The sequence below is a fragment of the Oncorhynchus gorbuscha genome, linkage group LG11 (genome assembly GCF_021184085.1).
Source record: "Oncorhynchus gorbuscha isolate QuinsamMale2020 ecotype Even-year linkage group LG11, OgorEven_v1.0, whole genome shotgun sequence".
In the NCBI taxonomy this organism is placed as follows: domain Eukaryota; kingdom Metazoa; phylum Chordata; class Actinopteri; order Salmoniformes; family Salmonidae; genus Oncorhynchus; species Oncorhynchus gorbuscha.
The window spans coordinates 23843142-23856403 of record NC_060183.1 but is presented as its reverse complement, the minus strand read 5'-3'; the positions used below and the strand labels follow the sequence as shown (position 1 = coordinate 23856403).

Sequence of the window (13262 nt, the reverse complement as noted above, 5' to 3'; positions counted from 1 at the left end):
AGTTTGCCCTTCTCCTATCGTCCACCCCTCCCTTTAGTTTGCCCTTCTCCTATCGTCAACCCCTCCCTTTAGTTTGCCCTTCTCCTATCGTCAACCCCTCCCTTTAGTTTGCCCTTCTCCTATCGTCAAGTTTGCCCTTCTCCTATCTTCCCTTTAGTTTGCCCTTCTCCTATCGTCAACCCCTCCCTTTAGTTTGCCCTTCTCCTATCGTCAACCCCTCCCTTTAGTTTGCCCTTCTCCTATCGTCAACCCCTCCCTTTAGTTTGCCCTTCTCCTATCGTCAACCCCTCCCTTTAGTTTGCCCTTCTCCTATCGTCAACCCCTCCCTTTAGTTTGCCCTTCTCCTATCGTCAACCCCTCCCTTTAGTTTGCCCTTCTCCTAGGGTCAACCCCTCCCTTTAGTTTGCCCTTCTCCTATCGTCAACCCCTCCCTTTAGTTTGCCCTTCTCCTATCGTCAACCCCTCCCTTTAGTTTGCCCTTCTCCTATCGTCAACCCCCCTTTAGTTTGCCCTTCTCCTATCGTCAACCCCTCCCTTTAGTTTGCCCTTCTCCTATCGTCAACCCCTCCCTTTAGTTTGCCCTTCTCCTATCGTCAACCCCTCCCTTTAGTTTGCCCTTCTCCTATCGTCAACCCCTCCCTTTAGTTTGCCCTTCTCCTATCGTCCACCCCTCCCTTTAGTTTGCCCTTCTCCTATCGTCAACCCCTCCCTTTAGTTTGCCCTTCTCCTATCGTCAACCCCTCCCTTTTTGGATCTTCATGCCTCTTCCTTCTGTTACTCCCTCCATCCCAGATGTGATACTCTTCCCTCCGACTACCCCCTTCTGCAAATCTTATCCTCCTTTAATAGTATCCCTTTATTCATAACGTACCCTTCTCTCTCCCCAATATCACCCCCCCCCTTTCCTTTAGCCCCCCCCCCGTCTCAACCGCTCAGAATTGATTTTCTTCTTCGTCACCCGTGTAGCTCCAGATCGTATGTTAAAACCCTCCCCAGGTTTAGGCAGCATCAGCGAGGCAGTTTAATATTCACCGTCAGCCAAATGCAAATGGGGTTCGATCAGCCCAGCATTGGTAGTAGCAGGCAGTGATCTAAGGTCATTTGAGAATGCTCAGCCTCACAGAGATATCGACATCCATGTCTGATTGGTAAAGATTTGTCTGACAAAAGTGTGCACACACAGTTTGCATCCATTTTTCACTGGATGGGCGCAGACACACACTCACAGAGGACGTGCACTTGCTCACTAACACATGATCAGGGAGGCTAACACATACACACACAGACTCATTCACCGTACACACGCTCAGCGTACCGATTTGCTGACTCATTTGGATGATATTCAAATGCTGACGGGAATCTGTTCTCTTCTGTGTGTGATGTGTGTCTTACAGGAGCAAGTCTGGTTTAGTTTGTCGGGGAGAATATGCAAATGTAGCGTGACATTTTTAACCAGGTCATAGCCAAGCTGACACCCCCCCCCCCCCCCCGCCTTCCTCTGGTTGTCTTCTTCTCTTTCTATCACGCTTTATTTTTCCTTCTCTCTTCCTCCTTGTGTCCCTTCTTTCTCTTTCCATCTCCTTCACTTTTCCCCTGTCTGCCTGCCTCTCTCCCTCCCCCTCCTTCAGGGAGAATTATAAGGGGGACACCACTGACAGTGTGTGTCGGATGAATGGTATTTTGAGTTGGGAAGCGCACCGCTGCCATTATATTACCACCAGTGTCTAATGTCTGCCGTATGGCCTGAATTAAGACCTGGCAAAGAAGATAAAACACCCTTGCCTGTGGAGCTGGAGCAGTGTGTGTGTGCGTGTGTGCTGTTTGTGTGTTTTCACACATCTGTGCACTCTACATACAGTACATCAGCAGTTATGTCTAGCCTTTTGGCCCCGAGGCGTGGGACTTTCATCCTGTTAGTCTGCTGAACAGGGATGTTAAACTTTCCTTCGCTCTATTGGTCTTCGGGCTCGGTGTGAGTTGTTGATCCACACATACTGTCTCGACGTGACTGGGTGTAAATGTGTTTGACTTCCTCCGTGTTTTTCATGCCGGCTGATCGGAGCCAGAGAGCTCCATCGGACCAGCCTGGTGGGGGGTAACTCATGCTCCGCTAAAGCCTCTCAGGGGGATCGCAGACTCCGAGAGGCCCACACACACTTACAAACACACATTCACACACACTTACAAACACACACCTCATTGTCAGTTGACTGTGTTCAGGAAAAATCCCTTTCCCTAGTCATTGTTCCTCCTTAATTGGAGAGATACACCAATACGGACCCCACTGCTGCCCCCATCTGTCAGTGTGCGTTGTGATTTAGTCATGGCAGACAAATATAGAAAACGCTAGGCGAACTTTACCAAGCAAGCTTTAGTCAACTACAGTACATAGTGAAGTGACAATATTTCCGGTTTTCTATTTAACACCAATATTGCTGCAGGGATTCTCTGTGTTTCTGCTTCGCTTGAAGAGGGGATGAGGTTGACACCCTAAGCCCAGAGCACTGTTTGTCACCTGTGACCTGACTGAAGCTCTCTTTGGGAGTGTTTCGTGTCCCCAGCAAGGCCATTTGGGATATTTAGTGGCTCCAGTGTGGTCGTTCTAGTTTTTTGAGACTTCAACGGAGTCGTGCTGACAGTGTTTAGTGCCCAGGGTGCATCTGTCTTCTGAGTTGACGAGCAGGATCTCACTGGAGGGAAAGACAAAGAGGAACAGATGCACCTTATCATCCCTGTCTCACACACACACACACACACACAGTGGCTGTTCATCAGCTCCACACACACCCTCGCAACACACAAACACACCGTCGCAACACACACACACACCCTCGCAATACACACTACAAACTGAGGCAAGCACCATGTCTCTTTTAGGTGGGTTGCTGGCTCTAAAGTGGTGCACTTTGCTTAAGTGTCGTGGAGTGAAGGTTTTTCCAGTTTAGGTCCTGATGATTAAACCATGAAGGAGGGTTATGGCTATGGGCTGCTTTGGAGATAAAGGTGAGTTCTCATTTTAAAAGGGTTTTGGTAGAATGACTCTGAGAATCTGGGTCAGTGGAGAAGGTGGGCGAACACAGTGATTTAGTTTCTCTTATATTACTGTGTGTGTGTGTGTGTGTGTGTGTATTTAATAGCTTAATAATGTATTATTAATGACCAGTAAATGAGAAGTAAATTGTGTGCTGTTCCTGTTTAACAGAACTAAGTGATGGTGAGTCATTTACTGCATTGATGATTCAGGACTTTTTTATTTAACCTTCATTAGGACATTAGGATTCCAACCTGGTTCTGCACAGTATGTAGTAAATAATTTAGTAACATGGAATGAGTTCTGCATTGCTTGCTGTGGTTTTAGGCTGGGTTTCTGAATAGCACTATGTGGCAGGTAGCCTAGTAGCCTAGTGGTTAGAGCGTTGGACTAGTAACCGTGAAGGTTGCAAGATCGAATCCCCGAGCTGACAAGGTAAAAATCTGTCGTTCTGCCCCTGAACAAGGCCGTAAACCCACTGTTCCTAGGCCGTCATTGAAAATAAGAATTTGTTCTTAACTGACTTGCCTCGTTAAATAAAGGTGAAAAAAGTGATATCTGAAGAAAAAGAAGGCTTTATTAATACATTTGATTTGATTATTCGTCTAGCTAGCATTTAGCAGTAGGACTCTCTGACTCTACACATGAAATAAGTTCAGCTAACATTGTTTGGTGGGCATCAGGCCCAACTTTGGAAATGTTCTGGAATGGATAGCCTGAATAATTTAGAATGACTCTATACCAAACTCAATATACACATGTACCTCTATAAAGACATGACTATGGAACAAATAGCATCTTTATGTTTCATGATTAATTCAAACTATTGAGCAGTACAGTATTGACCAGTACTAATTAAGTCATGAAGGACAGAGGCTGGAGCTGAGCTGAGTACCAACATGTACTGTAACCACCTTGCTGGTTTAAATACACACGACTGGACACACACGCATCCACACACCGATGTCAATTAGGTCCAATCCGGTCTCCCTGGAAGGGAATTCTATCTAAAGCTCCATTCTCAAGACTTATCTTTTCATATCAATTATTTTCCCTGGCAGACGTCTTCTTCTTGTCAGGGGAGTTTTAGCAGTGGACCATGTTGACGCCAGAGTCTGAGGTCCTTGTGAGTAGTGATGGGATGGGATGCTAGCACACCCTGCTAGAGTGCTCCTACTGAGTTTCTCAGGGCTCGCCAGTCAAGTCGTCAACTCCCACGCTAACGGGCTTTATTGTCTGCCTCCCTCTCTCACATCCCGAACTTCAAAGGCCGCGCTTAACGCTCACGTTAGAAGCGGCGGTCCCTCATGTCGGATGGAGAAGGCGGGGCAGAAGGATAAGTGTCTATCGGGAAATGTCTCCCGGGAACATTCAGGAGCACAAATGTCAGCGAGCGAGATTAAACGTGTCACTAAGAGGAGAGGCAGCAGGTGTTTTGGGAGAACAAACAGATGAAACACAGGCATCGTTTAGAAAACAAATACCACAGAGAAAGGAAAAAAAAGACATTTGTGTATACATCAGCCCCAACCACGCACAAACACCTTCCTTTTATCTAAAGTCTTCTAAGAAAGACATTATTGAAGACGGGTGGAAACACCCTAATTTCCCTTCCCTCCCTGGAAACACCCTCATTTCCCACCCACCCCCTCGCTTCTGCTTTCGTCTCCCTCCTATCGCACGTACAGTATAATTACATTCCCTGGGCTCGATCACCTTGCTAAAATATGCTGTGGTGCTTCCACGGGAGGGCCGGCAGCGCCTCGCGCTCACGCTGGTTATCGCCATGCCACAGGCCCACACTCACTCATTGTTCAACCCCGGCATCGTAATGACTTAATACGCGTCTCACGGCATCCCGTTCCACTAAACTTCCCCACCACCATCGCTCTACAGACTAACTATATTTCTGTTATTATTAAATTATTTACTTTAATATCCTCAGACGGCTAGGATCCATTTGTATGTGATTTGTTTGTTTATATATTTCTTAGTCTCCTTGTTTTTCTTTCTTTAATTAGCGCTGTATTGATATTGCGCCCGATTCCTTTCATTATTATTATGCTCCCCACAATGTCCGGATGTAATGAGCCTGCACACAACAGCACCTAATGAATTACGGTTGGTTTGCTTTCGCTGCCTGTCTGGTGGAGTCTGTGGGGACTCTGACAACTGCTGCAGTACAGATGGATACAGTAGGAATGTGGCTTGCAATATTGCCTGTGTATCATCTTGGATTGAAGCATTTCTCCATTGTATAGGTAAACGCAGATCGGTTGACTTTTTCCACTGTCCTTTCCTTGTGGAGCATTTCAGATTGATTTTCGATAGAATATTTTGTATTTTAAATCTCACCTTTATTTAAGAGGACGTTCATTTTCTTCCAGATTCATGCTACAATATGTGTCTTATCTAGTAATATTTAGTGATATTTTGGGCTTCAACTGTCAGAGTGATGGTTGCACCAGGGTGTTAGCTCAAGGTCCTACCAAAGCAGCAAACATCCAGGGTTCCGTGTACCATGTCACGCTAGCCCCCAGCTGTGCAGTTTACTGCTCACTTAGCAAACCTGGAGTCTCCATGATAACAGGAGCCTGTCACCCAGTCTCCCCACCGCATTCTCCTTCCCTCCTCCTCGGGCAAAACAGCTCTACTCAGCAAAGCTTTGCCCCTCAATGGCAAAATCGCGCGTTTATTTTGAGTGAAGAGAGGCGCCATGTGTACCTGTCAAGGCAAGGCAGCGCTGAAATAATCTCCTCCACTTTTAGCACTGAACGGTTCAATTTGACGTACGTCTTTACTCTCCAAAGGAAACTGGAGGAACGGAGATTCTCTTTGTTTAAAGTTAGCACATTGAATGTCTTAGCCCCAACTACGCTACATGGCTTTTCGGTTCTCTGTGCCTTCAAAAGTTTGCTTCAGCACTTTTGGAAGACATGGGGTTACTGCATAATGGTCGTGTTTCAACTTCTTAAAGCAGTTGAAGGTATTTAGCATGCCAATTCTAATTAGCAATCAAATTATAGCTTTCTCTTTCAGATTCAAAGAAATTCTAACTTCTCTCTCTATCTTCCACCCTCCTCAGATGAGCAGCAAGCGTTCCAGCAGTTTCCGACGAGCCATCGCCAATGGCCGCCGCACACTGCAGCGGGAGATCCTATTGGACGAGACGGGCCTGGGCGTGTACAAGCGCTTTGTGCGCTACGTGGCCTATGAGATCCTGCCCTGCGAGACAGACCGGCGCTGGTACTTCCACCAGAACAGCTTGTGTCCCCCTCCTGTCTTCATGGCCATCATTACCATCATCCAGGTGAGAGGTCTAAAATGACTGAGCTGCTCATTGTTAAGACCTTATTGCGTTGTGACCCACCCGAAGATGTTAGTATTGACTTATGACCTTTAAAATAAGCAGTACAATGTTTCTGGCATAAAACATCTTTAGCTTGAGGAATGATGAAATGGATGTGACCCAATAATGGGCACTGGGCAGTCTGGACACTGACTCACGCTTTGGTAAACAGTGGTTAAGGGTGCGTATATTCAATGCCAGACCTCGAAGGCAACACTGTCAAATTGGCTTTCATGTTCGGATTCTTGGATTCTTATCAGCAACTGATGTCGAACTGGGCAACCAAGCCAGTGGAATATTCTCTGGCCAGTTTAGTGATATTAATGGAACAATTTAGTGACGGGAAAAAAAAGAAAACCACCAGACCACTTTAGCCCGGGTGGCCATGACTTGAATAGGCAATGCTGTAAAGCCTGCTGCTACTCAACGAAGCCACAGCACTTCCTCTTCGAACTCACTGTCATTCTGAAGAAAGCCAAGTACTGTAAGTGCTCGTAAATGCTTCACAACGGCAGGGAACGGTCTGTAATGAAAATTTGGCTTTCGATAAAGACTATTTCCCGTTCATCTAAATTCATTGAAATGATGATTAATTGATCTATGAAAAGGAGCTAATGGAATCGGACCAGCTGTGTGTGTCTCTTTCTCTCTATGTGCATCGCCTGTCGGTGCCAATTGAAGTCTTCAACCAACGCAAGGCAACAAAAAAAATGAAAAGACAACATCCAGGGCATTTATTAGCTGAATCCCAATTGGCTCTCATAACAGAACTCTGTACTATGTGATATAAATGAGTGTCTGAATGAAGAGATGTGGGTGTGAACCCAGCGCGTGTGTCGCCTCTCCCGTCAGATCGTTGTGTTCATGTGCTATGGCATCATGCTGAATAAGTGGGTACTGCAGACATACCAGCCAGACTTCATGAAGAGCTCCCTGGTGTACCACCCCAGACACCGCCTCCAGGTGTGGCGCTTCTTCAGCTACATGTTCATGCACGTTGGGTAAGAAACCACCCCACCTCATTCACACACACACACACACACACACACACACACACACACACACACACACACACACACACACACACACACACACACACACACACACACACACACACACACACACACACACACACACACACACACACACACACACACACACACACACACACACACACACACACACACACACAAAGCATAATTGATACTGCATTGACAGATAATAGACAGGGTTGATGGATAGACGGTGATAGATGACATCTGTAGATACCTTTGATGAAGTGTCTAGACCAAAGGAGCTGATTTAAAACACTATGCATTATTCCTTTGTCATTGAGACCAGTGTCCACAGTGTCCACTGTTCACTGTGTCTCTTAGGTTGGAACAGCTGGGGTTCAACGCTCTTCTCCAGCTGATGATCGGCGTTCCCTTGGAGATGGTCCATGGCATCCTACGCATCAGTCTGCTCTACATGGCTGGTGTAGTGGCAGGTGAGTGTCACTGTGTTAGCATCATTGGTTGATGTGATACTATCGTGGGTTAATGTGTTAGCCATCGCTGTGTTAGCCATCGCTGCGGATAGTACCCTATTTTGGTACTTTGGTGTTTTAGTTTTGTGTTGGTGTGATGTTGTGGTCCCTTTGTGTATAATAAGTCTGTTCCCCGTGGCTGATAAGTTAGCCATAAAGGGTAAGTGTGCACTACTGTTCTCATCCAACACAGTGGCTCGTATAAGTGTTTTAGTATGTGCACTTCAAAGATGACGTACTGTCGTGGTCTGTTTGATCCTTTTGATATATGAGACCGACCGGCTCGATTCGGTCTTATGTAGCATAACTTGTATTGGTGTTTTCTACATTGGATAAAAGTAGAGACTCATTGAACATTGTATATCATACACTACAGTTGAGGACTAATGGGAAAGTAATTCTGCTTTGAAAGTTGATCAACTTGTAACCCCACATTTGAGAAAATGGCCCTTGAATGTTTTGGTGTCCCTACTGGAGAGCTCTTCTTTGTCTACACCCATTCAGCATCGTTCACACGCTCTTAAGCCTTAGCTCCACCTGTCTCTTTAAGGATTCACGTGAGGCCATGTGCTAAACAGAGGGAGTACGGTAGTGTACTAAACAACCAAAGATTTCAAGACTAAAGGCTGGTTTTTACTACGTCTATCCACATGTCTGTCATCGAACTTGTCGTTGTCTTTATGAGTAAGTATAAACACAAAAATGACAGGCTGCATGACATTAGCAGCCTGGTGGTCCAACATCGCATAACTGGTGTATTTTAACACCAACGAACCCATCTGTTTAAAAATGAATATAGTATATGTCAATCTAGCAAACCAGGCAATGTTTTGTTTTGTTTCTAGCGTGTTAGCTAGCTACAGTGCTGTGAAAAAGTATTTGCCCCTTTACAATTTTCTCTACTTTTATTACAGAATGATCTTCAACCAAAACCTAATATTAGATAAATGGAACCTGAGTGAACAAATAACACATAATTACGTACTTAGTTAATTTATTTCATGGACAAAGTTATGCAACACCCAATGCCTCCGTGAAAAGTGAATTGCCCCTTATACTCAATAACTGATTCTGCAATGACAGCAACTAAATGCTTCCTAGAGTTGTTGATCACTCCACTCTTGCATGCAGAACTGCTTTAACTCAGCAACTTTTGTGGGTTTTCCATGAACTACTCATTTCAAGTCCTGCCACAACATTTCACTTGGGATTAAGTCTGGACTTTGACTAGGCCATTCCAAAACTTCAAATTTGTTGTTTTTTAGCCATTTTATGTAGACTTGATTGTGTGTTTTTGAACATTGTCTTGCTGCATGACCCAGTTGTACTTCAGCTTCAGCTCACAGATGGATGGCCTGATATTCTCCTGTAGAATTATCTGATACAGAGGATCATTTATGGTTCCGTCTATTAAGGCAAGTCATCCAGGTCCTGAGGCAGCAAAGCATCCCCAAACCACCACACTACCACCATCATGCTTAAACGATGGTGGAAGATTCTTAATGTGGAATGCAGTGTTTGGTTTTCACCAGGCATAATGGCATGAGAACCTCATACCAACGGTCAAGCATGGTGGCTGGATTTTCTCCATCCCCTTAGCTGTCATACTCTGCTTTCACTGGACATTCCACTGATTTCAAAACGGGGTCCTCCAGAAAGCAGAGAGCAGTTCTTCGGTATATCTTTCAAAAAAGCAGCGTTAGAAGGATTAGCTACCTACACATACCAAGCAGCTCATGTTAGACAGAAGCATGCTCCATGGCAGACCAATCTGAATTAATCTCTCGGCATGTCCAGCCCATTCATTATCTCAGCCAATCATGGCTAGTGGGAAGTTTCCTGTCTTTTTCTGTGGCTAAACCAACTAGGTTGGACCCTCTATTTCTGAAACTATCCGCCGCCATTGTCGCAACCCCTATTACCAGCCTGTTCAACCTCTCTTTCATATCGTCTGAGATCCCCAAAGATTGGAAAGCTGCCGCAGTCATCCCCCTCTTCAAAGGGGGAGACACCCTGGACCCAAACTGTTACAGACCTATATCCATCCTGCCCTGCCTATCTAAGGTCTTCGAAAGCCAAGTCAACAAACAGGTCACTGACCATCTCGAATCCCACCGTACCTTCTCCGCTGTGCAATCTGGTTTCCGAGCCGGTCACGGGTGCACCTCAGCCACACTCAAGGTATTAAACGATATCATAACCGCCATCGATAAAAGACAGTACTGTTCAGCCGTCTTCATCGACCTTGCCAAGGCCTTCGACTCTGTCAATCACCATATTCTTATCGGCAGACTCAGTAGCCTCGGTTTTTCGGATGACTGCCTTGCCTGGTTCACCAATTACTTTGCAGACAGAGTTCAGTGTGTCAAATCGGAGGGCATGCTGTCCGGTCCTCTGGCAGTCTCTATGGGGGTGCCACAGGGTTCAATTCTCGGGCCGACTCTTTTCTCTGTATGTATCAATGATGTTGCTCTTGCTGCGGGCGATTCCCTGATCCACCTCTACGCAGACGACACCATTCTATATACTTTCGGCCCGTCATTGGACACTGTGCTATCTAACCTCCAAACAAGCTTCAATGCCATACAACACTCCTTCCGTGGCCTCCAACTGCTCTTAAAACGCTAGTAAAACCAAATGCATGCTTTTCAACCGATCGCTGCCTGCACCCGCATGCCCGACTAGCATCACCACCCTGGATGGTTCCGACCTTGAATATGTGGACATCTATAAGTACCTTGGTGTCTTTGTCTCGACTGCAAACTCTCCTTCCAGACTCATATCAAACATCTCCAATCGAAAATCAAATCAAGAATCGGCTTTCTATTCCGCAACAAAGCCTCCTTCACTCACGCCGCCAAGCTTATCCTAGTAAAACTGACTATCCTACCGATCCTCGACTTCGGCGATGTCATCTACAAAATGGCTTCCAACACTCTACTCAGCAAACTGGATGCAGTCTATCACAGTGCCATCCGTTTTGTCACTAAAGCACCTTATACCACCCACCACTGCGACTTGTATGCTCTAGTCGGCTGGCCCTCGCTACATATTCGTCGCCAGACCCACTGGCTCCAGGTCATCTACAAGTCCATGCTAGGTAAAGCTCCGCCTTATCTCAGTTCACTGGTCACGATGGCAACACCCATCCGTAGCACGCGCTCCAGCAGGTGTATCTCACTGATCATCCCTAAAGCCAACACCTCATTTGGCCGCCTTTCGTTCCAGTACTCTGCTGCCTGTGACTGGAACGAATTGCAAAAATCGCTGAAGTTGGAGACTTTTATCTCCCTCACCAACTTCAAACATCAGCTATCTGAGCAGCTAACCGATCGCTGCTGCTGTACATAGTCTATTGGTAAAAAGCCCACCCATTTTCACCTACCTCATTCCCATACTGTTTTTAGACTGTTTTTATTGATTTACTTTTCTGCTCTTTTGCACACCAATATCTCTACCTGTACATGTCCATCTGATCATTTATCACTCCAGTGCTAATCTGCAAAATTGTAATTATTCGCCTACCTCATGCCTTTTGCACACATTGTATATAGACTCCCCTTTTTTTCTACTGTGTTATTGACTTGTTAATTGTTTACTCCATGTGTAACTCTGTGTTGTCTGTTCACACTGCTATGCTTTATCTTGGCCAGGTCGCAGTTGCAAATGAGAACTTGTTCTCAACTAGCCTACCTGGTTAAATAAAGGTGAAATAAAAATTTAAAAAAATAGGCTCGTAATTTAACAATTTAATTCGTATTTACAGATGGCATACAAGTTTGTTATTAAGGCACATGAAAGTTCACATGTTCCAGGAGGCATTTCTGCCAAAAAAACGCATTTTGATTTAAAAAAATGTTTTTACGTTCAAATGCCTCTCCTGTGAAGTAGGGATGTGTGACATATGCCTAGTTTCCTGAAATGAGTCACATATACTGAACAAAAACATAAAACGTAACATTTAAAGTGTTGGTCCCATGTTTCATGAGCTGAAAAAAAAGATCCCAGAAATGTTCCATACGCACAAAAAAAATCCGTCAAATGTTGTGCACATCTATGTTAGTGAGTATTTCTCCTTTGCCAAGATAATCCATCCCTCTGACAGGTGTGGTATATTAAAAAGGTGATTAAACAGCATGATCATTACACAGGTGCACCTTGTGCTGGGGATAATGAAAAGACACTCTAAAATGTGCAGTTTTGTCACACAACACAAAGCTACAGATGTCTCAATTTGAGGGAGCGTGCATTTGGCATGCTGACTACAGGAATGTCCACCAGAACTGTTGCCAAATAATTAAATGTTCATTTCTCTACCACAAGCCGCCTCCAACGTCGTTTTAGAGAATTTGGCAGCACCTCTAACCGGCCTCACAACCGCAGACCACGTGTAACCACGGCAGCCCAGGACCTCCAAATCCGTCTTCTTTACCTGAGCGATTGTCTGAGACCAGCCACCTGGACAGCTGATGAAACTGAGGAGTATTTCTGTCTACTACAAAGCTCTTTTCTGGGGGAAAAAAACATTCTGATTTGCATGGCCTGACTCCTCAATGGGTGGGCCTATGTCCCTGCCCAGACATGTGAAATCCAAAGATTAGGGCCTAATGAATTTTTTTAAATGGACTGATTTCCTTATATGAACTGTAACTCAGTAAAATTGTTGAAATTGTTGCATGTTGGGTTTTAATCTTTGTTCAGTTACATAGCCTCTGTGAGTCCAGGTCACGTAACTGTATACTTGAACCACTTTTGTTCAGAGCAGGAGCTGACTTACTTGAAGGACTGTTGACAACAAACTTCCTTTATTTCCGTCCTCCTCATTTGGCAGTGTGGAGATTGAGGCCTATGAATCCACTTTGATTCTGATGATGTGGTTTCCGTTGCCATATCCCACCCCCACTACTGCAGAAATCGTATCGACTCTGACGCGCAAAACTATTGTTTCCATAGCTCTTTTTCATCTACATTCTGCATTATTTTGTTTTCTGACTTCATAAGCCTAATTCCAATTTTCACGATATTCATTAATTTTGCTAGACCTGTATAATTTCACGGACTGTTTCTCAATTGTCTACTAAAAACATAAATTATTTCACTACCCCAGTTTTCCTCCTAGCGTACAGATGTAGGATCTTAATTTGAGCCAGTTTGCTACAGCAGCAAAATAATCCATCAACAGGAAATATTAATTATTATGTGGGTTATAACTAATAGATATTTTTGTAGGAGTTGATATTTTTTGTAAGAGAAAATCAAAGTCTGTAATTTCAAAGTGAAAATTCTAAACTTCAGAAGCCTTTTTTAAACCTCAAATACACTGCATGTTTTATATTTCCTGCATTGCAGTAAAG

General features: G+C 44.8%; 1 protein-coding gene across 2 annotated transcripts in view; it reads left to right on the top strand.

Annotated features, from left to right (window-relative positions):
• The window catches only part of rhbdl1 (rhomboid, veinlet-like 1 (Drosophila)), a 52280-nt gene that overhangs the window by 16657 nt on the left and 22361 nt on the right, over positions 1-13262 (top strand). The window contains exons 1-4 of one of the 2 annotated variants that reach the window (XM_046369058.1): positions 5014-5292; positions 6117-6341; positions 7233-7381; positions 7757-7869. In XM_046369058.1, the coding sequence (XP_046225014.1) occupies positions 6117-6341; positions 7233-7381; positions 7757-7869 (487 nt within the window). In that variant the 5' untranslated portion in view covers positions 5014-5292. Of the gene's footprint in view, positions 1-5013; positions 5293-6116; positions 6342-7232; positions 7382-7756; positions 7870-13262 lie in introns of those variants that run through there. The other variant, XM_046369057.1, reaches the window with a different exon arrangement.